The sequence below is a fragment of the Phaenicophaeus curvirostris genome, chromosome 9 (genome assembly GCF_032191515.1).
Source record: "Phaenicophaeus curvirostris isolate KB17595 chromosome 9, BPBGC_Pcur_1.0, whole genome shotgun sequence".
NCBI classification, from domain to species: Eukaryota; Metazoa; Chordata; class Aves; order Cuculiformes; family Cuculidae; genus Phaenicophaeus; species Phaenicophaeus curvirostris.
In genome coordinates this window covers 33,030,244-33,057,480 of record NC_091400.1, presented here as the reverse complement: position 1 = coordinate 33,057,480, position 27,237 = coordinate 33,030,244, and the positions used below count along the sequence as shown (strand labels likewise).

The 27,237-nt window shown below is 54.5% G+C and overlaps 2 protein-coding genes across 4 annotated transcripts; both read left to right on the top strand.

Annotated features, from left to right (window-relative positions):
• The first annotated feature begins 1,140 nt into the window (after positions 1-1,140).
• AIFM2 (AIF family member 2) lies at positions 1,141-27,188 on the top strand. Of its 2 annotated transcripts, XM_069863302.1 has the most exons (9): positions 1,141-1,152; positions 20,775-20,979; positions 22,210-22,325; positions 23,609-23,728; positions 24,094-24,186; positions 24,479-24,587; positions 24,802-24,954; positions 25,696-25,896; positions 26,726-27,188. In XM_069863302.1, exons 2-9 carry the CDS (start codon positions 20,805-20,807, stop codon positions 26,878-26,880), a joined length of 1,122 nt encoding a protein of 373 aa, XP_069719403.1. In that variant the 5' UTR covers positions 1,141-1,152; positions 20,775-20,804; the 3' UTR covers positions 26,881-27,188. The 2 variants fall into 2 exon arrangements, with proteins under 2 accessions (XP_069719403.1, XP_069719402.1); XM_069863301.1 differs by lacking the exon at positions 1,141-1,152 and having other exon boundaries at positions 20,696-20,979.
• CHST3 (carbohydrate sulfotransferase 3) lies at positions 3,163-12,112 on the top strand. 2 transcript variants are annotated; one of them, XM_069863206.1, is made up of 3 exons: positions 3,163-3,276; positions 9,611-9,830; positions 9,982-12,112. In XM_069863206.1, exons 2-3 carry the CDS (start codon positions 9,694-9,696, stop codon positions 11,210-11,212), a joined length of 1,368 nt encoding a protein of 455 aa, XP_069719307.1. In that variant the 5' UTR covers positions 3,163-3,276; positions 9,611-9,693; the 3' UTR covers positions 11,213-12,112. The 2 variants fall into 2 exon arrangements, with proteins under 2 accessions (XP_069719307.1, XP_069719308.1); XM_069863207.1 differs by lacking the exon at positions 3,163-3,276 and adding an exon at positions 9,237-9,351.
• Positions 27,189-27,237: the final 49 nt, after the last annotated feature.

Here is a 27,237-nt window from a genome sequence, read left to right as displayed (position 1 = left end):
TTGGGGCAGATGGCCTTCGTGCTTTGGGATGGCTGACACATTGCTCCCAGCTCTGGGGGTGATACACCTGAACCCTGACCCTGAGACAAACAACCTCCATCTTCGGAGGTGGATCTTGGCTGGCCAGTTCCAGCTCTGCACTCGGACCTGTGCTGCATGCTTTAGTGCAGTATGAACATCTGTGTGGCTTTGGCTTCCCCATACCTTTTGCTAGAGGAACTACAGGGCTAGAGGAGGGAGAGACCTTTCTTCAGACTTTGGTCTTGGTATCCTAGGCCACCTCACACAGCCGTGGAAGGTCCTCAGCCCAGCTCCAGCCAGGAGCAGATCCCATCAGCAGCTGCCTTGCTGTTCCCAGGGCAGAAATCCTGCTACTTGCAGGTACCTGTGCAGTCCTGTCCGCTGAAACCACTGCACCCAACTCCATTTGGCAGCCAGAGAACGATGTTTCCTGGGCTGTGTTTGTGAAAGGTCCCTGTGCAAAAGGAAATCAACTCTTATTTTGCAGGTCATCCCCTACCACGCACCATCACCTCTCTGAGGAACGTGCCGAAAAGCTGCTCACCATGATGTGGGCACCTAGCCATAAGAAGCAAAAGGAAGGCTGCCAACAGGTTTCTGACTTTCTCGGGAGCAAGAAAAAAAACCCTGAAATGAGTCCTTGCAGATTCAGCCTTGAAATGAGGCCAGGGAACCTTCTCTATCTCATAACCTTGGACAACAGGTGTCCTTCCACTTTCTCTCATGTCTGAGCCTCATCATGGCCTTCTGGTAAGTAAAATCCTGAAATGCCTCTGGGAGAAGCAGCAAAGTGGAGGAGAACTGGGTTTCCCTTGCACTGCAGCTTCCACACTGTTTCCAGGTGCCCTGTTACTATGTCCTGCTGCCAGATGCCACCAGGTAGCACTTGAAGGTACATGGGTATAGAATTTGGGGACATCTAATCCACAGGCAAATTTCTAGGCAGGCACTTCCCTGGCTTGAACAGGGAAAAGACCGGTGAAGGCTTATTTAAATCTGAGTCCAACTTGGTCACTGCCACATCATCAGCTTGGACTAGGGGCACAAAATGAGCATCAGATGCATTTATTCCCCAAAACCCCAGAGCATACTCATTGCTACAGCAATATGTCCCCCTTTCCTCGCTCCTGGGGACCACTTCCCTGCCTCCTCCTACATGGCAGGCACGTGTGTGCACACGCGTGTGCAACACAGTGTGTTTGTTATCCCTGGCAGAAGAGAAGTGGGTGATGAAGGGAATGTGATCCCACAAGTAGTGAAGGGTGGGGAAAACACAACTCCACCTCTCCTGCCACCTCTCTCCGAAGTCTGCAGGGAGCAGAAGGCGCTTTGTTCCTCCCTGTGCCAGCTTTACTTATTGATGAGCCAGGAAAGCGATCTGCATCTGGAGCTCTGCAACTGTGTGCAGAGCAGGCAGGGAGTGCACCCCGGGGCTGCAACTGCATGAGGAAAGGTCCCTGCTCTGCTCCTGCCCCCCAGGACCACCACAAAAGGCACCATCCTACAAAGGCAGTGACACCCCACTAGCATGGGTCCCACTCTCCTCTCTCTGTCCTCTTCTCAAAGTTATTTACATATTAGGGAGATATTTTCATCAAGATCTCTGCCCACAAAAATCCGAGGCAAAATTCCCCATTTCAATTGAAATAACAAGTGAGGAGTTAAATAAAATGCTTCGCCATGTTTCAAAACTCCTGTGGTGTGCGGCCAGCCAGACTTATCCGCTCTTTTTGACATGATCAACCTGACAGCCTACACAGGCCTGATCCTGCAAACTCTGGTTTTGCCTCACGTAGGCAGAGTTGGGGAGATGCTGCCCTTCACCCCAGCTCCATTGGCAATGCTGCAGGAGACAGAGCCACGGCGGGGATGTCCTGGAGACACCGTGCCTATCTGCAGCTGGATCGCAGGGTTACTGGCTGCGAGACGCCTGCTACAACCAGAAAAAGCAGAAGGATGTATGGACCGATAGACTTTATACCACGAACTTCACCCTCAGCCTTTTCAGCACCAGTGTTTGTATACAAACGGTGCCACCAGCCCCATGCACCTACGAGCAACACCAGGCAGGTCTGCAACACCCCCACATTAATGTATGTCTGTATACATATGTGCGCACATACACCTAGAGGTTTGCCTGCACCCACAGTGGCTGCGAGCACGGTGCTGGCACGCTGCGCATAAACCTGAACACCTTAGCTTCGCTAACGGGGAGCCACTAATGGGCTATGCAGGTCATCACATGCGACTGCCAAGAAAACCTGTATTTTTTGCCTATGCCACATGCGTAGCAGAAAAGCTATGTCAGGAATGCAAGAGAGTGCTGAAACTTTTTATGGGGACTGGTTTTTTGGATCTCTCTCTGCCTGCGAAGCCAGATGTCTTTCAGCTCCTCGACATCTAACATTACAGAGCTTGGGATTTTGCATGAATTTCTGCACATAAGCCAGAGTAGCTGTTTCTACACCATTTAATATTCCTGACTTTAATCCTGCTCTGTGGGGACGGTGACAGCCGGTGTCCCCCAGAGCTCCTGGTCTGCTCCCAGTAAGATGCTCTGACTCCCTGCCCTACCAGGGCAGGTTTGTGCTCACCCATTGCACGGGACAAACCTGCCACAGCTCCTGTACGGGATGAAAACGGAATCTGGTGCTTTGGGGAGAAAGGTGCTGACCCTGGAGCCAGTTTTGGCCAGGGATGAGGAGAAGGAGCCTTCCCACGCCTGTGAGATGGTCCTGGAGAAGACGGAGCTAATTTCTTCAGGTGGTGGGAAGGCAAAGGCTAGGATAGGAGAGTTCCAGAGCAGATTTAAGGAGAAACTTTTTTTCCCCATGAGAACAGGCTGCCTGGAGAGGTCGTGTTGGCTCCATCCTTGGAGGTTTGCAGGCTAAAACCCTGACCACCGTGGTGCGAGCCCCCGTTCCCTCCAGTTACAGCTGCTCCAGCGCTCCTTCCAGCCCGGGCGGAGGCCACAGGCTCCCGGTTTCCAGCCCCAGCGGGTCGGGGGGCGGCGGGGATGGGGGCTGGCCCGGAGACCCTGCCCGGCTCCGCCCCGGGACCCGCGTCCAGGCTCCGGGTCCGCTCCCCCCGGGAGGGAGGAAGGAAGGAAGGAAAGAGGGAGGGAAGAGGGGAGGGTGGGAAGGAGGGAGGGAGGGGGGATGACAGCGCCGTGAAGAAAAGCAGGGGACCCGCTGCTCCCCCTCCTCCCGCACGGCAGGACCGGGCGAGTTCGCCCCGTGGAGCGACCGCCGCCGGGTAAGTGCGGCGGGACCGGGAGAGAGGGGGCAGAGGGACCGGGAGAGATGGGGCAGAGGGACCGGGAGAGATGGGGCAGAGGGACCGGGAGAGATGGGGCAGAGGGACCGGGAGAGATGGGGCAGAGGGACCGGGAGAGATGGGGCAGAGGGACCGGGAGAGATGGGGCAGAGGGACCGGGAGAGAGGGGGCAGAGGGACCCGGAGAGATGGGGCAGAGGGACCGGGAGAGATGGGGCAGAGGGACCGGGAGAGAGGGGGCAGAGGGACCCGGAGAGATGGGGCAGAGGGACCGGGAGAGAGGGGGCAGAGGGACCGGGAGAGAGGGGGCAGAGGGACCGGGAGCGATGGGGCTGGAGCCGGAGAGCAACAGGACCGGGAGCGATGGGGCAGCCAGGACCGGGAGAGATGGGGCTGAAGCCGGAGAGCAACGGGACCGGGAGCAATGGGGCTGGAGCTGGAGCGTGGTTGGAGACCGGGAGCGATGGGGCAGCGGGTATCGGAAGGGACGGGGCATTGGGGACCGGGAGCCATGGAGCAGCAGGGACGGGGAGCGGCGGGGAGCGCGAGGGATGGGACAATGAGGACCGGGAGCGATGGGGCAGCGGGGCCGGGAGCGGGATCCGCCCCGGGGCCGAGGAGGAGGAGGAGGATGGCGGGGGGGGTGGGGGGGTGTCGGGCCTTTCTCTGCCGGTGCCGAGGGGAGTTGCGGGAAGTTGGGCGTGCGAGGAGGGGCCCCGGGGCCGGGGGGAGCCCGGGCTGCATCCCCCCCCCCTCCTTTGTGCTCCAGCGGCCGCGCCTTTTGTCTCGGTGCGGGGCCGGTCCGTGGGCACAGCCCCGCCCGAGCCGCTCGCTCCGGCTCTTTCTTTCGGGAGGAAAAAAAAAAAAAAAAAAGAAAGAAATACAATAAATGAAATAAGGGCGAGCTCTCCGGCTGCAGCGCTGGGGCTGCGTCCGGAGAGAAGCGCGTCTGGGTCGAGAAAAGGAGATTTCCTCACAGCCATCCCAGAGTTGCATCATCCGGCTTGTCAGCCCCTTGTAGGAAGCGCTGGAAAGTTGTCCTCACCCTTTCCCCCCCTGCCCTGGGGCCCTTGGGGCACCCTGGCCCTCGGCCGCCTTCTCTGCTGGAGTTGGAGAAGCGGCGCCCTGACCAGCCCGGGCGCTCAGATGGAAGGAACCTGGTTGGCGTGGGGCTCCCTTGGCCGGGATGGGGTAGAATCCCCGCTTGGCATCTGCAGGGATTTCACCACCCGTTGCTGCCCCCATCTCGGGGAGCTGCCCTCACCCCATCACCTTTGCAGCGCGGGATCTGAGCCTGGCATCAGTCCCCAGGGAAAGTGTCTCCTTTTCCACGGACGAGGATTTACAACCACGCCAGGCCAGGGGTTTAACTCCATGATTTTTCCACGTGTACCAAGTTGCTTCAAGTGTAGGGCTCGTTTTCACACTCCTGGCTCGCCTGTGCTGCCAGCACCTGGGCACCACCGGTGTTTTCCCAAAGGCAGCAGGGATTCCCTGCACCCCTGTTGAAGATCTCTCACCACCAGTCCCTCCTGGAGGTCCCTGGAGGGCTCCAGACGCCCGTCTCAGGGTGAAGGGGGAGCGCAGTGGGGCACAGAGTGAGGATGTCCCTGCTTTTTAGAGTGGATTTGGTGGAGGAGATCCCGGGCTAGCATGAGGTGGTGAGGAGAAGGAGCATGGGGCAGTGGGAGGGACTGTGGGCTCTGTACCCCAGAGAAAGGGCTCATTGAAGCAGGGACGGGCATTTGCGGTTCCCAACACAGCCGGGAGAAGACGGCACGCACAGCAGCCAGCATTGTGCCACCAGCACTGAGCAAACAGAGCCGGGCGGTCCTCTCACCTGCCTAGGTGGTCTGCTCTCCAGAAACCCTTGCTGCCCAGCAGCCTGGTGTGTTTGGACCCCTACGTTTGCTGCAGGTGTTGCTGCAAAATCCACTCCACCAGCATGCATGGTTCACAGCCAGTTGGTTTCATGTTAAGCCACCTCAGCTGGTTCCTGATCCAGATGAAATCAGGGCAACACAGCCTGGTGCACCTGCAGATGTGTGATTTTACCCAGCACTAATGTCCCTGAAACACTGGGACATTCACCAAGAGCTCAGGTGGCAGCAGCAGGTCTCCTTTCTCCTGGGTCAGAAGAAAACATCTCTCTTTGGATACCACCCAAGATGAGGGAGAGCAAAGACTGGGCTGGTCCTGGCCATGAAGCCTGGGCTGGTCCTGTCACCAGCTCTACTGTGCCCGACACCAGCCTCTAAATCCTTTCTGGGCAGTGCTTTTCTGGGACACGAGGAGCAAGGACAGCTCATCTGGGTCATCCCGGAGCTCAGTGTGGCTCCTCAGAGGGATAATAAATAGTAGACAGAAGATGACCTCGTGCACCTGGAGTTTGAGAGCACATGCAATGAAAACCAAGTCGTTTAAGCAGTGCTTGTTTGTACCAACACCCTCTGCTGCTGCTCCTGAGCATCACCTCCTGCCTCTACCCTCACCTGCATGCTTCAGGTCCCAGGGCTGGTGAAGAGGAGAGCGGAGAGCCAGGCTAAGGCGGGTTGAAGGACTGAGGAGCAGAGCTGGAAAGGGAATGAGGGAAGGAGAAACAAGCTTGGCTCTCACCTTCACTTGTGGGATGGAACAGTGGAGGAGCAGACCCCTGGCTGAATCCCCGGGGCTCTGCCCAAGCCGGGGGACGGGTGTCTGTTCATGCTGGGGTTTCTCTGTGCAGCAGCGGGATGGGATGGGGCTGCAGAGGCACCAGCACCTTGTCCTTGCCTAAGCCAGCTCCGATGGGCACTTTCCAGGCTTCAATTGGTGAGGCTTGAGTCTATTTTATAAACATTGTAGGAGGTGGAGGTTCTTTCCCCTCTCCTTTTTTTGTCAGCTTGAATACACATGTTATTAAGTAAAAAAATACCTGCCGGAGCAGCCTCCTTAGCTGCGCCTGGAGGCAAACCAAAAGCGATGTTGTGCTTGTGCCATGCCTTGGAGAAGAGCCAGGGGCAGGATGAAAATTGCTGGGAGATGAAAGCGAAGTGGGAAGCGTCGGTGGCACGTTTCCCAAGGGCACCTCAGGAGGAAGTCAGGAGCGGAAATGGTTGATGGAATAAATACAGAGGGAGCTCAGGGAGGGTTTTCTTTTGCCCAGGTTGTAGACAAAGAGCAGTGGGGAGAGCAGATAAGCCCATGTGCCTTCCCTCTTTGTTGTTCCTCCCCTGTTTTTTGCTGGCTATGTTAATCTGATGAAGCAAAGCATTGTGGAGAGAATTATTCCAGCAGCTGTGAGCTCAGTCGCAGGTCCTCACAGGCTCCTTTCTCCCAGGAGCTGGGCAGGGATGCAGGGGGGTGGACAGGAGGGGATGGATGGACAGAGGGATCTCAGGCAGGGAGGGAGCTTGCAAGTAGGTGCTTCGCTGCCGATTCTTGTCCAGAGTTCAGTTGCAGCCTGTTGAGTCACTGGAGGAAAATGTGACTTCATTCAGTCGCACCTCCAGCTGTTTTTTTCCCTGCCAGCCAGCAGGCCTCTTTCCTTTCCTGCATCCCACCCAGTAGGTGTTCAGGGCAGCCGAAGAAGGGGGATGAGAGCCCCAAGGCTTTGTGAAAGACCCTCCCTTTCCCAGCTCTCTGCCTGGGAAAGCTGAAAACCCCAGCTTCTCTCTCCCAGGGCAGGCAAAATGCCCTGCAGAAGGGTGGCAAGGAATAGCTTTGGGAGCATCCTTCCACCCTGCAAGTGCTGCAGCAAACGAATAATTCAGCATCTCCAAGTCCTTCCCTCCATCCTTCCATCTTGTTGTGACAGGGTTAAGTTAACTTGCAGTAGTAGTGGCAGATATCCTCGCAAGCAGCTTTGCATGGGAACAAAACCCCTGCCTCCACTCAAAAGAAAAAGCCCCTTTGCTTGCTTTGACTCATCTGGGAAATCCACAAAGCCTTTTATCATTTCGACAGTGGGAATTTTAGCCGTCCCTGCTGAAATGAAAAGCATTTCCAGCCCGAGGGGCGGGAAAAGCAGGGAGCAGTGCTGGGGCATCTCCCCTAAGCCCCTGGGCCACTCAGTGTAGTGCTCATGGAAATAATTCCGCCTTGCTCTGAGATGTGCGGAGTGAGAAGAGAGCATTGGGCAGCTGGTGCCAGAGGTCGTGTCCACCCGTCTGTCTGCCTGCTCGCCCCGGCGCGTGCGCATCCCCTGGGAGCAGGCACCGGTTGTCGCAGCGTCCTGTCAGCTCTTGTCTCGCAGCAGTGGGGACAATCCTTGCACCCTCACGCACCTCCCAGCCTGGTGGATCCCCGGCGAGTGGCTGGAGTGGAGCGTGCAGGACGCACAGAGCGCCTCTGTTCCCCCTCACAAAGGGATGCTTGTGGCTCACCCGCTGCCCCGGCCAGGCTGAGCCTCACAGGCCCCAGCGAGGAAGAGTGTTAGGATGCTGAGCAGCCCCAGCCAGCCTCTCCGGGTCACCCTGTGTGTGCCCCCGAGCCCCATGGCTCAGCCCTGCAAGGGCCCCACGCCTGCTGCCACCTCCCCGTGGGTCCCCAGGCAGGACATTTGCAGCCGGCTGTTTATTTAATGATCTATGTCTGCCCTGGGCCTGTGAATTGGGTTGGGTTTTTTTGATTTTGGTTTTTTTTGCCAGCACTGCTGGAAATGGCTGTCTGTGTCATCCCTGTACGTAATTCCTGGTCTGTGCATCATTTGTGGTCTGGGGACATTAGAGGGAAAACCCTGGGCTGGTGTTGCCCAAGGATTTTGTTTGAGCGAGCAGCTGTATGCCATCCCCCCTGTGTGTGTGCTCCGGGCAGCGAGGGGACAGTCCCCTGCAATAGGGAGGTGAGGGCAGGGATGCTGCCACTGCTCTCAGATGCCACAAACACCGAAGTCCTTTGCAGCGACGAAGCCAGGTGCTGAGAGAAGTGGCTGCACGCCGGGGGCTTTGTATATGTTATTTCTTTTCTCGGTTACTCAAATACTCTGACAAGTCCTGTCGTCACAGGGGCACTGAGTAGGACCGAGGAAGGGGGGACTTGGAGAGCAGCGTGGCGAAAGGCACCTGTCCCAGCCGCTGGCCTGTCCCCGAGGAGTGGTGTGCTGACAAACTAAACTAACAGGGACGTGAAACACACACCCACACATACGTGTGTGGAGCGATGTCAGTGCTGCTCACTGGAAGAGGAGAGCTAGGAGCTGCCAGGGCTCTCTGGGATCCCTATTTCCCATACACGTCCCGGTTTCCTGGGTGTGGGTTTCTCTTTTTAGCAGCTTTTGCAAAGGAGATGGCTCAAAGCCAAGCCCTGTGAACCGAATGTTTTGCTCAAGCTGGGAAACTCCTGGCCCTCCCACAGAGGGCCGGGGACCAGGCAGGCTGGGATGCTCCTCTAACCTTGAGGTGCAACCCTCTCCTCCTGCCTGCGTTCCCCATACAGTGAACAACATCAGAAAATGCCCATTTTGGCTGCCGACAGCGCGGCGGAGGTTTAGGTGTGATGCAATGCCTGGCAGGGCTTCCCTACTCCACACCCTGCCGAGGGTCGCGGACACCGCGGCTCAGTCGGAGCATCTCCCCCTCTGGCAACCCCCCCAAAGGACGGGGCTCTTCAGGCTCCCTCTCTCAGCCTGAAAGCGAGGATGGGGCAGGCTGCTGGGGTCCTACGTCCCCAAATGGCCACCAAAATCCCCACGACATCCCACTCACGGGTGGGTCTTTTCTGCTGGAGGGGATGCTGAGCCTTCCAGCAGGTTTTCCATCCCGCATTGAGTGGCTGCGTAACTATTTGGGGAGTTTTTCTTTTTGGAAAAAGCCTCCAGGAGCAATTTTATGTCCCTTGCAGGACCAGCAGTGCTTTCTGGCCCGCTATCGCTCTTAGAAACTCTCTCAGTTTCATTTTCGTGGCTGAGCTGCTGCGCTGCAGGGAGGCAGAAGCCACGCAGCCCCACGGCGGAGCCTCCATCCTTCCTTCCTTCCGCAAAAGTAGCTCTTTCCAGAGGCTGGGAGCCACGATGTCCCAGGGATCGGCATGAGGAGCTGCTCTCACACCCAGGGGGAGGCCTGGCTGCTGGCAGCAGGTTTTTGGCTGGCGGGAGCAAGGCAGCTGTTGGGGAGGGAAGGATTGGGTTGCAGGGCTGGTGGAGGCGCAGGAAGGGGTGCTGTCGGGCAGATGTATTTTGGGAAGGAGGGGGAGCAGCCAAAAGGGGCTTTAGGCAGCTGCTCCTTGTGGGTGGGATGCGAAGGGTAGGGAGAAGCCCCCCTAGATTTTGCTGCTCTTGCCGAGACCTTGTTGGTGGCAGCGAGCCGGCACCGCGCTGACCCTCCTTTTCTCCGCAGGCTGGGCCGGCAGGCAGAGGATGCCGGGCGGCTAAGCACAGGACACCTCCCCCGCCAGCTGGGTGGACGAGGGTGCCCGCACCATGGAGATCCGACGCACCTTGCCCCAGGATGTCTGGGAGCTGCTGCACTGCCTGAAGATGAGGAGCAAGTATGCCATCCTGCTGGTCTTCGTCATCGGCCTCGTCATCATCGAGAAAGAGAATAACTTCATCTCCAGGTAGGCATAGTGCACCAAAGCCCCCAGCGCTTTTAAGCCTTTCTCTCCTTCCCATCCCCATGTTCCTCTGTGGCAGGAGCTCCCCTGTGTCCCCTGCTGGGACATGGGGATGGTTCTGCTCCCCTCCAAGCTGAGCCAGGTCTCCCCACAGGGTGTCAGACAAGCTGAAGCAGTCCCCACAGGCGCTGGTGGAGGCCAACGGCACAGAAATCAGCCCAGCACCGGCTGAGAATGGTTCGCTGGCCTCGTTGCAAGAGTTGGATGCTGCCTTCTCCCAGCTGAGGTCCCGCTTGCACAATGTCACCCTGCAGCTGGTGGGCAACAGGGATCCCGGACCGCGGCGGCACGTCCTGCTGATGGCCACCACCCGCACCGGCTCCTCCTTTGTGGGGGAGTTCTTCAACCAGCAAGGCAACATCTTCTACCTCTTCGAGCCCCTCTGGCACATTGAGCGGACGGTTACCTTTGAGCCAGGGGGAGCCAACGCGGTGGGCTCAGCTCTGGTCTACCGGGATGTCCTCAAGCAGCTCCTCCTCTGTGACCTCTACATCTTGGAGAGCTTCATTTTACCAGCACCCGAGGGCCATCTGACGCCCTTCATGTTTCGTCGAGGTTCGAGCCGCTCACTCTGCGAGGAGCCCGTCTGCACGCCCAGCTCCAAGAAGGTCTTTGAGAAGTACCACTGCAAGAACCGCCGCTGTGGCCCCCTCAACATCACGCTGGCTGCCGAGGCGTGCCGGCGCAAGCAGCACGTGGCCCTGAAGACAGTGCGCATCCGGCAGCTGGAGTTCCTGCAGCCGCTGGTGGAGGACCCTCGGCTGGACGTGCGCATCATCCAGCTGGTGCGGGACCCTCGAGCTGTCCTGGCCTCTCGCATAGTGGCCTTCTCTGGCAAATACGAGACCTGGAAGAAGTGGGCATCTGAAGGGGAGGCTCCTCTCCACGAGGAGGAGGTGCAGCGGCTGCGGGGCAACTGCGAGAGCATCCGTCTGTCAGCCGAGCTGGGGCTGCGGCGCCCGCGTTGGCTGCGGGGCCGCTACATGCTGGTGCGCTACGAGGACGTGGCACGGGCGCCCTTGCAGAAGGCAGAGGAGATGTACCGCTTCGCCGGGCTCCCCCTCACCCCACAAGTGGAGGAGTGGATCGGCAAAAACACACAAGCCCCCCAGGATGGGAACGGTGTCTACTCCACTCGTAAAAACTCCTCTGAGCAGTTTGAGAAGTGGCGGTTCAGCATCCCCTTCAAGCTGGCGCAGGTGGTGCAGGATGCCTGTGCCCCAGCCATGCGTCTCTTCGGCTACAAGCTGGCTGACAGCCCCACCACGCTGGCTAACCGCTCCTTCAGCTTGCTGGAGGAGGCACAGCCCTCCTGGGTCACGTAACGGCAGGTGGGGATGGCAGCGGGGGAAATGAGGGGCCTGCGGCTGCGCTCCTGGCTGGCTCAGAGGAGACCTCAGGGCGGGGGGTCTCTGCTCCTGGAGACGCCCCTTGCTGCTGCCGGTTGGAAATCAGCCGCCCTGGGAGCCAGAGCGTTCCCAGTGTCCTGCAGAGCCTGAACGACACAATTTCTCCAGGAACCGGGAAATCAGGAGGGTGAGGGGCACTGGGGCAAAGCAGGGGGTTCGGCACTGAGGCCACCTCCTCGGCTTAGGGGCAGCACCAAGGAAGAGGAGGGTGAGCAGAGGGTGACAGGACCAAGCACCTCTGCGATGCTACATCTCCCAGCTAGGACATGGCAAGGACAAGACCCCCGTGGTGCCAGCAACGACCCAGACCCCAGAGGCCTTACTGGTTTAGTGCCTTCATACACCAGCATAGACTGGGAACTGCCCCAGAGGCGCGTCGGGGCAGGAGTTGCCCACAGAGCCCCAGCCGGCACTTGGGCTGCAATGAAACGAGGTGATTTTGTGGTTCGGTGCTCTTCAAAGTTGGTTGAGAGTGAGAGGCGCTGGGGTTGAGTTTTTTCCTTTTTTCCCCTGTATATTTGCATACCAGGGTCGCCAGGCGAATTAAGTTATTTATTACGTCAAAAAGAGGGGGAGGCGGGTCAAGGAGCTAAACCCAAAAATCAGAGCAGCACAACGTACCGCGAAGAAAGAGAGATCCTGAGCCAAGGTGGTGGAGCTCAGATTTTGGCTAGAGACCACCCCGTGCACTGGCACGGGATCCCGGGAGAGTCCTCAGGGACCAATGGGCTATAACTCCCCCAAGACCCCAGTGGAGCTGGCTGTGAAGACGGTCGGACTTACTGATTTAAAGGCAAAAATACAACAGCCCAGAGTCCAAAGCATCTCCTGTCTCTTTGGTATCTGTGTGTGTGTCCTCCGCCCGGTCAGAGCCCCAGGAATACTGGCAGCAGCGCCGGTGGGTGACCGATACCTGGTAGAGGCATGGGGAGACGTTCACCCAGCAATATCCTGGCCCTGAGCTGCCCCCTCCAATTCACATCTAGCGAAAGAAGATGCCTATTTTTAGCCCTCTTCTCAGCACATCCTTTTACTCCCTGTGCATTTTGGGTTACGGCAGCCACTCGAGGAAGAAGCTAGGCATTTCAGTGGAGGGTAGGGGTTGTCTGCACCTCAAACTTGCTGGGGAGCCCTGAGGCTTCCCCACTGCCCTCCTGGATGCAGCCGGCAGCCCCGCATCGCCTTTCCCTGGCTGGAGCTGTCAGCCAAAAAGCAAAAATAAATAAGTAAAATCAGGCAGCGGCTGCCCACAGCTGGGCTGCGTTTCTGCTGGCGGGGAGCATCACAAAAGCTGCGTTTTTGACCAAAGAGGGAGAACAGAGGCGGCATTGAGGAGCACGGGGCCGACTGGCGGGGAGCAGCCACACCGGAGCCCTTCGCTTCTGCCTTCCCAAGCTGGCCAGGGAGGATTTCCAAGCTTGGCCACCTCACTCACCGAGGAGCAAGGTGTGAATTCAGGGTGCCCGGTGCTGGCCAGCCGGGGAGAGGGTGCAAAAATGGGGTTTTCTTTGCGTGGGAGATACCCTGATTGCTCACAGGCGATGGAGAGCTGGCAACCCCCTCCCTGTCTCTCCTGGCATCACAAGCAGCTCTGGGTTTGCTGAGTGAATCGGGTTTTGTTTGGAGGCTTCCTGCTGGGAAAGTGGCAGGGTCGCCGAGGTTGGCTGGATACCCCACAGCTTCGCACTGGGAAAAGCCCACAGAGCTTGGCCAGCACGAGGGTGAGTGTGGCTGGACGCAGGGCAGCGGTTACAGGCAAACACTTCTCCTGCACTTGTGCAAAGCTGCCCATTAAGGTTGGCTTTTGCAAAGCAAATATAGTTTAAATTCATTGCTGCTTCGCAGAAGAGCACTAGGGGTAAATAGGTGCGCAGGTGCCAGAGCTGGGAAGGAGATGTCAGAGGGCTGCTCGGCGTTCCCTGCTCCTTCTCATCCCACTGTGCACGGGGCTGGGGCAAAGGACAGGCAGGTAAAGAGAAATACAGAGCAAGCAGTGAGAGAAAAACGAACTGTGCTGAGCTGAGGCCGGTGGGGACAGTGACGACCGCCCGTTCTCACCGGTGTTGCCTGCACAGCCTCAGCCCCAGCGGCCTCCAGCTCGTCACTTTTAGCTAAGCGCAAGCATTTCTTTCTGGACACCCTCCAGCTTCCTGTCAAAAATGTCACGGGGCAGAAAGAAAATGCACCCCCAGCCCATGCAGATTTCCACAGGGACTAATTGCTCCCATTAAACCCATGTAGCCGTGACTCCCACGCAGCGCTAGATGCATTGGGAAGCTGCGAGTGACATACGGCTCCTTTTGAGACTTTCCTCCCTGTGCTGACTTGGGGGAGGTTTGTCCTCTCTGCTCTGACCGCTGCCAGGTCTTGCTCCAGTCCTTCCCCACAGGAGGAAAGGCATGGATTTGAGGGGAAAAGCATGCACTGGGGAAGCCAACCTCATTGGCCACGACAGATGCAGCTTCACCCTTTCTCCATTTGCACCAATGCCAAAAAAACCTCATCCTCTTTTCAAGGGTTTCAAGCTTTCAGAAATAAAACAGCTCCCAAAAGGATCGGATTTGCCTTAAAACGAGCAAATATACATAAAAAAACATCCTCCACTTCCAAGCCCAGGCTAGTCCCATTCCTTCTCCAGCCTGCCCCGAGGAGGTTAGTGTCGGCTGTGCTGCTGCCGCAGCTGTATTTGCAGGGAAATTCAGGGATGAGCCTCTCAAGAGCCCCGAATTCTAGGTGCGTGATGATCGATGAGATGAACCTTGCTGATGCTTATTGTCACCAGAGAGACATTTTCTGCTAGTAGTCCAGAGCAGTGAGGAGATACGTGTCCTGCGGGCCGAGGCCACCAGCCAAAGCTAGCTTCTCCTCAGGGTTATTGCAGGTGACACAAAGTGATGTAGCACCACTGAGAGCTTTAATAAATTATGTATGCCCTGTTCCCCTTCAGATGGGATCGTTCTGGTTAATGCTTTCCTCTGCCAGTCTAATCCTGACTTGACTTTGGACAGCAGGTAGATAGACCCTGCTGCCTCTTGGAGATCCTCAGGGCTCACTGGGGCTGTGTTGGCATGACTGAGCCTTCCATGGAGAGGCAATTCTTGCTTGAGTCATAGCCTGGAGAAGAGGAGGCTCAGGGGAGACCTCATTGCTCTCTACAACTACCTGAAAGGAGGTTGTGGAGAGGAGGGTGCTGGCCTCTTCTCCCAAGTGACAGGGGACAGGACAAGAGGGAATGGCCTCAAGCTCCACCAGGGGAGGTTCAGGCTGGACATTAGGAAAAAATTTTTCACTGAAAGGGTGATTGGGCACTGGCAGAGGCTGCCCAGGGAGGGGGTTGAGTCACATTCCCTGGAGGGGTTTAAGGCACGGGTGGACGAGGCACTGAGGGGCATGGTTTAGTGTTTGATAGGAATGGTTGGACTCGATGATCCGGTGGGTGTCTTCCAGCCTGGTGATTCTATGATTCTATGATTCTATGAAAAGAGCTGTTGAGGCAGGCAGGTGTCTGTAATGCCACCTTAGACGCTGTGCGCTGTTAAATGCACGGCCGAGGTGGCAAACTGCTACCAGCAGTTGGTACAGCTGGTGTCTGCCAGCCCATGAAGCCAAGCTGTCAGGCTAGCTCAGAGAAATGCATAAAAAGGTCTTTTCCCAGCTTGACATGAGTTTGTCCCAAACCTGAGAAGTCATGGCTACTCTACCAGCTGTCCTGACCCCCTGTCCCCTTCTCCTCGCTTGCTCCAGCTCCATTTAATGGGATCGGATGAGCTAATCCCCCGTGCCCCCTCAAAGCACTATTGGATGGGATTTCTGCGCTGGAGCTGGAGGGAAAGCTGTCACCCAAGCAATTGCATGCCCACATCCAGCCCCACTGGCTTCTGCTTGATGCAGGAGCTGGTCCACAGCTACGGCTTCACTGCCCAGACCCCGGGTCGGCAGGGGGACCTGCGGGCCAGCGAGGGACCCGGAGCTGTAGTACACATGGACATTTCAGCATTAAATGACAGCCTTGTTTGCTGTTGGTTTTTTTTAAGAGACTGCATGCCTGACCAGACCGCACTTCTTGGTCTGCATCCCATATTTATCCTGTAATTACACCTCCAGACAAAGCCTGCCTGTCTGTGAGACTGCTTTTTTTTTTAAGGACACAGTTTTATTATATGGTGTGCTTTCACTGTAATGAAATCCTGGGGGGCACAGGAGAAAGCTCCCCACAATTTAGGAGTGAAAGCTGTTCTTTCTTGATATCTGCCCCAAGAGCAAAGGAGCTTCCCCGAGCCCTCTTCCTTCCTTTTCTCAAGAAAAATCCATCCGCTGACATCTTTCCTGCTTCTCTACCACCTTACAAGGCCACAAAACCCCTCTCTGTGTTGTGCTCTAAGAGAAAGGTGTCACCTCACCACCAGGCTGTGGGTTCTTCTACCACAGGAGCAGAGCCTTGCAGGAGATGTCTTTGCAGTCCTTATAGCCAGCCAGCTAAGCTGGATAAAGCTCATTAAGCTCCTCTTTGCACCTGCCAGGATCACAGCACAACAAGGGATGAATTCCCACAAAACAGCATTTCTGTGAAATTCCTAATGGTTCTGGAGAGGTGGGAAAACCCAATGTGGTTGCTGAAGGCATTTGAGCTCTCCATCCACGAGGAGGAGCGGAAGGGCGCTGGCTCCGTCCACACACCCCCCTCGCTGGGGGCTGCCGTGTGACTGGACGCACAGCAGTTCCCCAAAACTGCTTGGGATGAGCCTCTCGAGAGCCCCGATTTGTAGGTGACTAATGATCAATGGGATGAACCTTGGTGCTGGAGCACACTGAAGCTGGCAAACTCGTTTACTCGGCACTGGTGAGACCGCTCCTCGAATCCTGTGTTCAGTTCTGGGCCCCTCGCCACAAGAAGGATGTTGAGGCTCTGGAGCGAGTCCAGAGAAGAGCAACAAAGCTGGTGAGGGGGCTGGAGAACAAGAGGAGCGGCTGAGGGAGCTGGGGGTGTTTATCCTGGAGAAGAGGAGGCTGAGGGGAGACCTCATTGCTCTCTACAACTACCTGAAAAGAGGTTGTAGAGAGGAGGGAGCTGGGCTCTTCTCCCAAGTGACAGGGGACAGGACAAGAGGGAATGGCCTCAAGCTCCGCCAGGGGAGGTTTAGGCTGGACATTAGGAAAAACTTTTTCACAGAAAGGGTCATTGGGCACTGGAACAGGCTGCCCAGGGAGGTAGTTGCGTCACCTTCCCTGGAGGGGTTTAAGGCACGGGTGGACGAGGTGCTGAGGGTCATGAGTTAGTGTTTGATGGGAATGGTTGGACTCGATGATCCAGTGGGTCTCTTCCAACCTGGTTATTCTATGATTCTATGATTCTATCCTGCATGTGGCAGCAGGTTCGCTGGGAAGCGAGATTTTCGCCGTGGCCTGCTGCATTGTGCAGGGAAGAGGAGCTGGGGCACCACTCAGCCCGGAGCCCACTTCAATCCCAGGAACAAGGAGAACAGCACTGTGGCTCAGCCCTGGGACAGAGCAGACCCCTGCTTCCAGTTCCCCACGGTTCTTCTTTTGGATACAAAGACCAGCTGAATCGCAGAGACCATTACATTTCGCTTCTGGGGTTTTCCTGAGTCTCTTTTCCAGGTGGGTTCTGCAATCAATTTATGGGCTGGCGTGTACTGAGGTGCTGCCTGTAAATACACAACTGGCTGGTCAAGCCTGACCAAAATAAAGTGACTTTGGTGCTGTGGTTTATGGGTTTCTGGGAAGTGGCCAGCAGCTGGTCTCCTCAAGCTGACGTCACTGAAAAACTGGGAATGAAAAATGAGGCTTGCTGGGGAGAGAATAAATAAAATGAGACCTTGTTGATTTTGCTAGAAGTAAATGTTACCTACAAGGCATAAAATAGTCAGCGTAGATGTTTAAAAGCAGAGAGGAACTGGTCTGAATCATTTTTTCCAGACAATTCTTTGCCTTGGATTGACCAGATTCCAGTGTGGCTGCAGCCCAGAGATCCCTGAGGCGTGCAGGGGCAACCAGATCACCCAGGCAAAACGGGGAGCCCTGGGGTGGGTGCTAAGGATGGGTGACACAGTTTGTCCAGTGGAAAGCAATCCCTCCCCTCTGGAAGACACAAAAATTCCCTTTCCCCGAAGTGCCGCTGCTGGGGCTGTCGCAGGACGATGTGCAGGAGAGGTCCGTGGGCAGAGGAAACGTGGTGCATGAGGCTGCTGGTATGGAAGAGGACAAGCATCTCACGTTCCGCAGAGACAGCTGCTAGCCAGACACACAATCACCGAGTCTCCTTGGGAGCAATTACTCCGCAGCAAGTTTGATGACATTTATTGTCAAGTCCTGAATCATCTGTTTATTTTCTGTAGTTGTGAGGGATGTTTTTCCCACCCACACTGAGGCCAGGAAGAGCTGGACCTGGGATAAGCCTGTTTTGGCTTGTGGCAGAGACATTGTCAGTGGGAGGATGGACAGGACCCCTCTGGCAGGTCACACTTGTCCAGGAGGAGTGGGGCCTTCAGGCCAGCCCAGGAGGGAGAGCAGCTCCCCACAGGAGATCAAAAGCAGGGATGTTAGTACCCTCCCAGACTGTCAGGGGCTACTGTGAGGTTAAAGGTGTTAACCTGCCCTGATGCTGTGGTGAGCAGGACAAGGAGGCACAGGCTTATGGGGGTGCTCAGCTGAGTGCAGAGCAGGGACACTTGTGGCATCCTAAGGTCTTCCCAGGCAGCAATCTTATACCCAAAGATCCTTGAACTGGGATCCTTGGAAGGATCCCTATTAGTTCTGGCTGCTGTTGGATTAAACCTGTTGAGGAGAGGACACAGAGACAGGTATGTGCCCACCCTACCTGCATGGTGTGTCAGAGCTGTGAAGATCATGGTTTGTTTCGGAAGGGACCTTAAAGATCATTTATTTCCACCTCCCTGCCAGACCAGGCTGCTCAAAGCCCCATCCAGCCTGGCCTTGAGCATCTCCAGGGATGGGGCAGCCACAGCTTCCCTGGGAAACCTGGGCCAGGGCCTCCCCACCCTCATCATGAAGAGTTTCCTCCTAATGTCTAGTCTAAATCTGCCCCTCTCCAGTTTATACCCATTGCCACTCAACCTATCACCACAAGCCTTTGTAAAAAGTTCATCCCCAGCTCTCTTGTAGCCCCTTCAGGTACTGGAAGGTTGCTATAAGGTCTCCTCGAACACCAACTCCCTCAGCCTGTCCTCGCATGGGAGATGGGACAAGGGCATCCCACAGAGCCCCTTCCCTGGACCTCTTCCTTCCAACTGGAGCCCTGTCATCCCACAGGGAGCATATGGTCCATGGGACAGGTGTGACGAAAAGGCCAGGGAGCCTGGAAGAAGTGATCACTGCCTCCAGCCTCCCTGCGCACCTTCTGCCCCACCAGCAGAAGACAACCCCCCCTCTAAGCTGACCAGCACTTACTGCAGCCGTTTGCTTGCAGCTGGCTGGAGAAACACCATCAAAACAACAGGTTTGCCAATGCTAAGTGCACATTTGCATGCAGAAAGCTCCTTCTGACCATAGATTTGAGCATTTGGAGTTTCTCCCCATTAGCCTGGAGCTGGATGTGAGGTTTCACAAAGGCTCCTTTTACCTCTCCCTGTTGCTTTTGGCACTTACTTTGCCAATGACCTCGCCTCGCTTGTTGCTGCATCTCCAACTCACTGGCCCAGATTTTTACCTTTTTTTTTTCAAAGGTGACCATGATCTTCTGGTGCACAACTGGATTTGCTCCGTGATAGCCCCCATTGCCTGGTGGGCTGTCCTCACCAGGAACTTTGTTTTTCTCTGAAGGCAAGCAGAGGACAACCAAACCTGCTGCTGGCAACGCCTGGGAACTCCTCACTTTTGTTGTCCCCCTTCTCCCCTGGTCCCTGTGCCCGTCCTGTGATGGAGCAGATGGTGCCCAGTGCTGCATCCCATGTCCCCACATCCCATGTCCCCACGGCCAAGCCAGCTGCACCCTCTGGTGGCAAACTCCAGCTCAAGCTCTGCTTTTCCTGGGAAAAAAAAAAATAAATATGCCAATTCTTTCCTCCATTTCCCACCCATGAGGCTTGGGGGGTGTTTTGCTCAGGAGCCCCAGGAAGGGGCTTCGGCACCAGGCTGGCATTTGCTGAAGGAGGAATAAGGAGCAGAGGGAGCCTTCAAACCATCATGAGACAGGGAGCAGGAGGGCAGCTCTCCCAGCTCGCAGCGCTGCAGCGTGCACCGTGGCTATATTTATCCACATGGCCGGCAGCTATATTTATCTGGAATGCCACAGGAGCCAAAAGTCTTCAGGGTAATTTCCGTGCTGCAGAAGAACATGATCTGGGTGCCCTTTTTACTGTAAATCTCCTCTGCTCCCTCCTTCAGGGCCCTTCACTATCTTCTCAGCCTTTCCCTGCTCCTCCTGAGATCCCACTATCTCCGCCACGGTGACGTTCATTAATTTTCTAAAACAAAGCAAACCCAGACTGTCTCCTTTTTTTTTTTTTTTGGTGTTTTTTTTTTAAAGATGAGCTCATAACTTTTCAGTGCTGGGGTTTGGCAGGACTGACTGCACACCCTCAGCGCCAGCAGAGCCTCCTGTCTGGCACAGCATCCTTACCTGCTGCCAGGTTGCAGCAGTGGTCGGGGAGGCTCAGCCAGGGCAGTTCCCCTGGCCTCCAGGTGTTTGCCCATCACCCTTAAAACACAGTTCTTGTTTCTTAGAATCATAGAATCACTAGGTTGGAAAAGACGTTCGAGATCATCAAGCCCAACTGTACCGGTCCACTTCTAAATACTATCCCTAAGCACTTCATCTCCCCATCATTTAACTCCCTGCAGGGATGGGCACTCGGCTGGCTCCCTGAGCAGCTGTTCTAGTGCTCAAGAACCCTTTGGGTGAAGAAACTTTTCCTAAGGTCCAGCCTGAGCCTCCCCTGGCACAGCCTGAGGCCGTTCCCTCTTGTCCTACCGCCTGTCCCTTGGGAGAAGAGCGCAACCCTCGCCTGGCCACAGCCTCCTTTTGGGGAGCCGTAGAGAGTGATAAGGTCTCCCCTCAGCCTCCTTTTGCCTCAGTCCCCAGGTTCACCCAGCGGCTCCTCCTGAGAGCTGTGCTGCAGCCCCTTCAGCAGCCTCGCTGCTCTTCTCTGGACACGCTCAGCGTCTTTATTGCAATGAGAGACGTTACTCGTGTAGAGAGCTTCTAAAATCCTTAGGTGTAGGATGTACAGGGGCGCGGGATGTGGAGAAGGTGGGATGTAGAGAAGGTGGAAGGGGAAATATTCTGTCCTTGAGACTCCAGTGCTCCCTTGGGTGTTGTCCTGCTGCCCGGAGGAGCCAAAGTCTGCCTGCTGGGCTGAAACCTTGAGAAACCAAGCTCCTCCCTGGCACGCTGGGGCTGCAGCAGCTGAGCAGCCGGCAAACGTCACAGCAGGCGAGTGGGAGGCGGACGCAACACCCACAGTCCCGCTGCCCGAGCGGGGAGGCTGCACCCTCGCTCCAGGCACAGCGCCGAGCCAGGGATTGAGCCATGGGATCCCGTTTGTCCGTAGACGACTCCGTGCAGGTGGTGGTGGTCGGGGGTGGCTTTGGAGGCATAGCGGCCGCCAGCCAGCTCAAGTCCTGGGCCATCCCCTTCGTGCTGGTGGACATGAGAGATGCTTTCCATCACAACGTCGCCGGCCTGCGCGCCGCCGTGGAGAGCGGTAAGGGCTCGGCGGGTTCCCCGGGCATTCCTGCTGCGTGGGTCCCAGTGGGGCAGCTCTCTGACCCCCACTGGTGACCACAGCAGCTCAGGGAGTAATAACGAACCAGCTACTGAAAGCGCTTGCTCCGCCCCAAGGATGGGGAAAGACGTGATGTTTTCTGTCTGAAATACAACTCCTTGGCTCCAGGAGGACCCACAGATGGTCTGCGTTAAGCCAATTGCAGATCTGCTGGGAAAACTGAGCAAAACTTGAGCTAAACTTGTTTAGCCTGGAGAAGAGGAGGCTGAGGGGAGACCTCATTGCTCTCTACAACTACCTGAAAGGAGGTTGTGGAAAGAAGGGAGCTGGGCTCTTCTCCCAAGTGACAGGGGACAGGACGAGAGGGAATGGCCTCAAGCTCCGCCAGGGGAGGTTTAGGCTGGACATTAGGAAAATATTCTTCACAGAAAGGGTCATTGGGCATTGGAACAGGCTGCCCAGGGAGGTGGTCAAGTCACCTTCTCTGGAGGTGTTTAAGGCATGGGTGGACGAGGTGCTCAGGGACATGGTTTAGTGTTTGATAGGAATGGGTGGACTCGATGATCCGGTGGGTCTCTTCCAACCTGGTGATTCTATGATTCTATGAAAACCTTTCCTTTCTTTTTTTATTTCAAGAGTTTAGAAGGCGACTAAGCTAAAACCAGCAGCAGCTGGGAGGGGCTAATGAATCGCTTTCTGTATCTGGTACTTGGAATGTCAAGGAGCTCAGCAGTGAGGCCCTGGATAACAGCCTGTTGGAGGGACCTCACTTTGGAGACCGGGCTAACCCCATTACTCCAGTCACTGGGGATTTAGAGGGAAAAATCTCATGTTCCAGGCTGGTAACAAGCATCAAAAGGATGTCAGAAGCTTCATCTGACAGGCAGATAACATGATAAAAAAGCCTCTGACATCCTGGCTGAAATGCCCTGGGCCCCAGTGCAGCACTTACCAGCAAACCAGTACAGGAGCAGATATAAAGCAACTGAGCTGAGGGTGTCACCTGGCCTCTTGCAACTAAATCTGAGGCAAAGGTCCCGAAGCTCATTGCTGGGCAGAGATAAGGCAGAGGAGAGGCCCAGCTTGTGGTCCCAGGTGCATACAATTCTTTAGTCTGCACAAGGATGATAGGAGAGGAGAAGGGAAGAGAGGTTTGTTAGCCGCCCCCACACAGGGAGGTTGCTTCTCTGCTTTCTCCTTTTACCACAGGATTTGCCAAGAAGACTTTCATCTCCTACTCTGTCACCTTCGGGGACAGCTTCCGACAAGGCAAGGTTGTCGGCATTGACCCTGGGAGGCAACAAGTCTTGCTCAGTGACGGTGAGGTGGGTGATTTGCATTGAATAACTCGGCTGTCTTACGGGATCACCTGCCAATGCAGAAAGTCAGTCTTCAGTGGGACGTGTTGTGCATCTCTCCTTCTCAGGGGTTTTCTTCAGCTGTATTGTGGCTCTGAGAATGCAGTACTCCAAATCTAGGCTATGTTGGCTTCAGCTGGTGAAGCTGAGTTGGAGAAGTGACTTCAGTTTAGGTTTCAGACCATTATCCATGCTTGGAGTCCTTGGTGGGGGGAAAGAGCGAAATGAGCAGGACCACAGGGCACCTACAGGAATCGTGCCTCTGAGCAGGAAGAGGAGTGCAACTCTCATCTGCCAGAGGAAAGCGGGGGTGTGTGTGCAGGACAGAACTCTGCATTGGAAAGAACAAATTGGACCTTTGCCCTGGAGCTGGAGGAGAGCTAGGAATGCTGTTCAGTTGTGGTAAACATCCTCGTATGACCTACAGTGCAGGTCAGCCAAGCACACAAACCCTGACCGATCCAATACCCCCAGGCTGGGTTCACACACACACACACCAAGGTTCCTGTTCTGATGTAACCCTCAGCTTGGCTGAAATGCCTGACCCCAAACCAGCCACAACCCAAACCCTCTGGGAAGGCACATATTGCTTTCCTCTAGGTTTTTTTTACCTGCAGGCAGATACACAAATGCCCATGTTTAATACTGGCCCTGTAACTCTAGAAGGTACACAGCAATGAAACCAAGGACCTGCTTCTACAGAGGGTGGCCCAGAGAGAAGCAAGTCCTTAGCCATCTCCTCTAAAACTAATAGGCAACGTGGGAAAAGACCGTAGCATTTAATCATCCTGAAAAGCTTGGTAGCAGAGTGTGCTGAATGGCACCATCCCTTCTAGCCACACTTACGTGGCCTAGAGCTGTGTAGGGATGTGGATATGCAATAAATGCCACACCCCATCAGATGAGCTTTTATTCTTAGAGCTGGATTTAGAGCTCAATAATTAACCCTGGGAGCTCAGGTCCTTATCTAACTAGAGGAAGAAACAAGGGCAGCAGCTCTGATAAACCCTTTTCAGCCAGAGGACCTCATCTCTGGTCAGAAGAGGGTGAAGGAGCTAGCCCCCCGAGACAGCTGTGATGGGAGCTTTGGTGTCTGGCATAAATAACAGGTTATTTTCTGTAAGCTTTCCTAGTTATCAGCCAGGGCTGGAGGAGAGGGCATGAGTGAATTGTACCTAGGAGGCAACAGTTGTATTGCAGACTCTGTTTTGAAGAAGTCTAATGTCCCATTCCACCTTTTGCCCTCCCAGGAGCTTCACTACTCCCATCTCATTCTTGCAACAGGCAGTGATGGGCCATTCCCTGGGAAGTTCAACAAAGTCATTGACATGGAGAGTGCCATCCAGACCTATGAAGACATGGTTAAGGAGGTGAGGAATCAACTTATTTCCTAGGAAGCAGTTGCCTGCCTTAGTTCAGCTTCCCTGACCCAAGACACCTCTGTGGGTCTCTGTGTCTAGGAACCTGCAGGGAAAGGTCAGGACAAGGAGCATGTCCTAGCTTGGCTAGCGTTCTGTGTGCCCCAGCTGTCTGCACAAGGGGGAACCTGAAATGCTCAGCAGTGTAACAGTGCACACAAGAAGAGTGCATGGGGTTCTCATTTTTTGCTTCCTCCTGAAGAACTAGGTGGTTTATTGCTGTATCTCAGAAAGGTCTGCTCATGGAGCGCTGAAAGGTATCTGTCTTCCTGCACGTAACAGTTCTCTTGTAACATGAGTTTCTTCTTTACTTCAAGATTCAGAAATCTGAGCGCATCCTGGTAGTGGGAGGAGGTGCTGCTGGAGTCGAGATGGCTGCAGAGATCAAAACAGAGTACCCAGCCAAAGAGGTAGTAGCATATTAGTTACAGTTAACTTCATCCTTGTTTCTGAGACTGTTCTGGGATGATCCTGCTGGAGGCATCAGAGGTCACTGCAAATCAGGAGTTTCCATGCAATGGCAGCCTTCACCCTCCTCTTCCGAGTGTCCTTTAGCCTGTCACCAGCAATCACTGGCACTAGATGCCTTTCACTGCCTCACTCGCCTTGGGTGCTGAGCAGCGTGGAAGAATGCTGCTCCTCTGGCATGCAGTGAGTCCTGTCCCATTCCTGTGCCCCCACTTGCTGTTTTGTCCTCAACAGGTCACCCTCATTCACTCAAAAACTGCACTAGCGGATGAGGAGCTGCTAGATAGCGTTCGTCAAGTGGTGAAAGAGATTCTCCTCAGAAAAGGAGTGCACCTCCTGTTAAGTATGTACTTAATGATGCCTTTGAAGATCTGCACTCTGAAGCTCTATCAATCAGCTGCTCTTCCTTTAGCCAAAGCATCTCTTTCCAAAGTCCTCTTTCTGGCTTTTTTGACTAAGCATGTTCCCTTGAATTCTGATTTCTCTAGAAACCTCTGGGCTAGCTCAAAACAGCAGTCTAGTAAAGGTTTGTCACCCAGGGCTCTCTGTCACTACAGGTGAAAGGGTCAGCAATTTGGAAAACCTCACGCCAAACCTGTTCCAGAAGGACATAGTAGTAATGACAGAAAAGGGCACCGAAGTGGTGGTTGACATGGTAGTCTTGTGCACAGGGATAAAGATTAACTCCTCTGCATATGCTGCTGCATTCGGTAAGTGAAAAACCACTGTGTTGGGAGAGGCAACCCAGTTCTTAGATGTCTTGAACTTTACTATGGTGAGGTTAGGAATCAACCTTAGACCACCTGCTGTGGTTATTCCATGATACAGCAAATGCTCTAACATCACATTAGATGTTTCACTTGATCTGTGACCCTTAGAAACTTACAGATCATAGAACAAGTGGCCAAGAGTCTTCTCCAGCTCCAAGAAACTTTAGTGTCCTAGAGCAGCACGAGGCAGATGACACCTAGAAGCTGATGGTAACACCTGCTGTCAAGGCCAGAATTTCATCCTAGATAGAAGCTTGTTGCATTCTGAGCGAAAATAGGCTCAGCACACTCAGCATTCTTGCCCAGTGTCACAGGGCGTTCAGTCAATGGTTTGTTTGATGATCCATCCTCAGCCTGAGTCCTCTTACAGCACAATAGCAGTTGGGGTATTACAACTATGGAGCAGTATTACCATTGTATGGTCTCCTTCTCAGGCTATGTACGCCAGCTCTCAGTGTTCCCTGATGTTTCTACTGAAATATCAAGGGATGATTTTTAGCATGAGACTGCGATAATTAACTACAGCAAGGCAAAAAGCATCTCTGCTAGAACACGTAGAAAAAACCAGCTCCTCACTTTGTGTCAATATTGTTTGACAACATCATCATCCGCATTGTGAGGTTTTGGGCCACACCAAGTGTCACAAAATTCCTTCTGAAAACTTACTGTTTGGCAAAACAGGGGACAAGTTGGCAAGTAATGGTGCTCTGAAAGTCAACAAGCACCTCCAGGTGGAAGGCTACGAGAACATCTATGCCATTGGGGACTGTGCGGATTTTAAGGAACCAAAGATGGCCTACCACGCTGGGCTCCATGCCAATGTTGTGGTGACAAACATCATCAACAGCCTGACACAAAAGGCTCTTACAACCTACAACCCAGGTAAGGTAATCTCCTAGCACCTGGCCTTAACTGTTGCACTGCTTTTCTGCAAGGAAGAGCTGTGCAACACGCACATATCAGAACTTGAATGGGAAACTGATTACAGGTGAAAGAACCCCCAGCTGAGGTTGACGATACAGGCTTATAGCTCAGGCTACATCTTCTGTCTGACCAAAGACACTGTATAAGTAATTACCTGTGTCAGTCTACTGAGACAATGTACCCTTCCTTCACCAAGGCCTTCCTTATTAAGGTACTGGTGGGTGTCATCAAACTCACTTCCTTTCTCTAAATTGCTTACTGCCCAGTTATATCCTAGGAATGATGAGATTACAACACTCTTCTCCCCTTAAACTATGCAACAAACACAAACTGAACAACACAATCTCAAAAATCTAGCCAGGTGATGGGTCTCATTAATAAGCAGTCGATGAAAGTACTTACCATAACTATGTTGAAGGCTGTTCCATGTGGATGGAGGATATCTGGACACCAGTTAGGTTTTTAATGTTTTAAATTTTGTTGTCTACCTTTTGGACTCCCTTTTGGGAGGAGAGAATCATTCTACACCACGCAGAGAGCCCAACCCTTCAGCATTTCCCATAACAGAAAAGGTAGAGCAGAGCGTAGAGAAACTTGTGAGTAGCTCTCCCTGTGCCAGTTTATTCCCTCGTCATGCAGCACATGGGTCCCGTACTTCACAGTATGTGTAGGTGTGAGGAGATGGTTGGGAAGGGAGGATTTGGGGGAATTTAAACACCTACGTATAGTAGGGTTTGATACTTAGCTTTGAAACTGCTTGACTTAATCCTCTGCATTTTCTTTCCAGGGTCACTGACATTCCTGCTTTCAATGGGCAGGAATGATGGTGTAGGCCAGGTGAAGGGTTACTATGTGGGGCGTCTTTTGGTGACCATCACTAAAAGCTGGGACTTGTTTGTCTCCAAGAGCTGGAAGACGATGAGACAGACAATGCCCTCTTAAAAGGAGACCAGTAACAAACCAGCAAGCAGTATAGCAACTGGAAGAGGCTGAGGGTGGACTCTTATTGCTTGGACAGATCGATACTGTGTCCTGCAGCACCTCCTAAAGCCACCTGTCAGCATTCTGCACTAAAGGGGGGTCCTGCCTTGCCGTGAAGGGGAAGGAGGCACTTTCCACAGGAAGTGTGCACAAGTTCTCACAATAAAAAACAGGGAAGAATATTTCATTTACTTTCTTGTTGAGATAGCTCGCAGCAAGAAACTTGGTTTACCTTGATTTGTAACAATTAAACACCATGGTTTTCAAAATCTCTGTGGTTTGTTTGTTATGTGGGGTTTCCCTGGCTTTCTCTATTCT

Bases quoted from the DNA above. Each gene is read 5' to 3' on its own strand.
- CHST3 (XM_069863206.1), top strand. From the start codon at position 9,694: ATGGAGATCCGACGCACCTTGCCCCAGGATGTCTGGGAGCTGCTGCAC. The intron at 9,831-9,981 runs GTAGGCATAGTG...GTCTCCCCACAG, and splicing joins GAGAATAACTTCATCTCCAG to GGTGTCAGACAAGCTGAAGC.
- AIFM2 (XM_069863302.1), top strand. From the start codon at position 20,805: ATGGGATCCCGTTTGTCCGTAGACGACTCCGTGCAGGTGGTGGTGGTC. The intron at 24,187-24,478 runs GTAGTAGCATAT...TGTCCTCAACAG, and splicing joins CAGAGTACCCAGCCAAAGAG to GTCACCCTCATTCACTCAAA. The intron at 24,955-25,695 runs GTAAGTGAAAAA...TTGGCAAAACAG, and splicing joins TGCATATGCTGCTGCATTCG to GGGACAAGTTGGCAAGTAAT.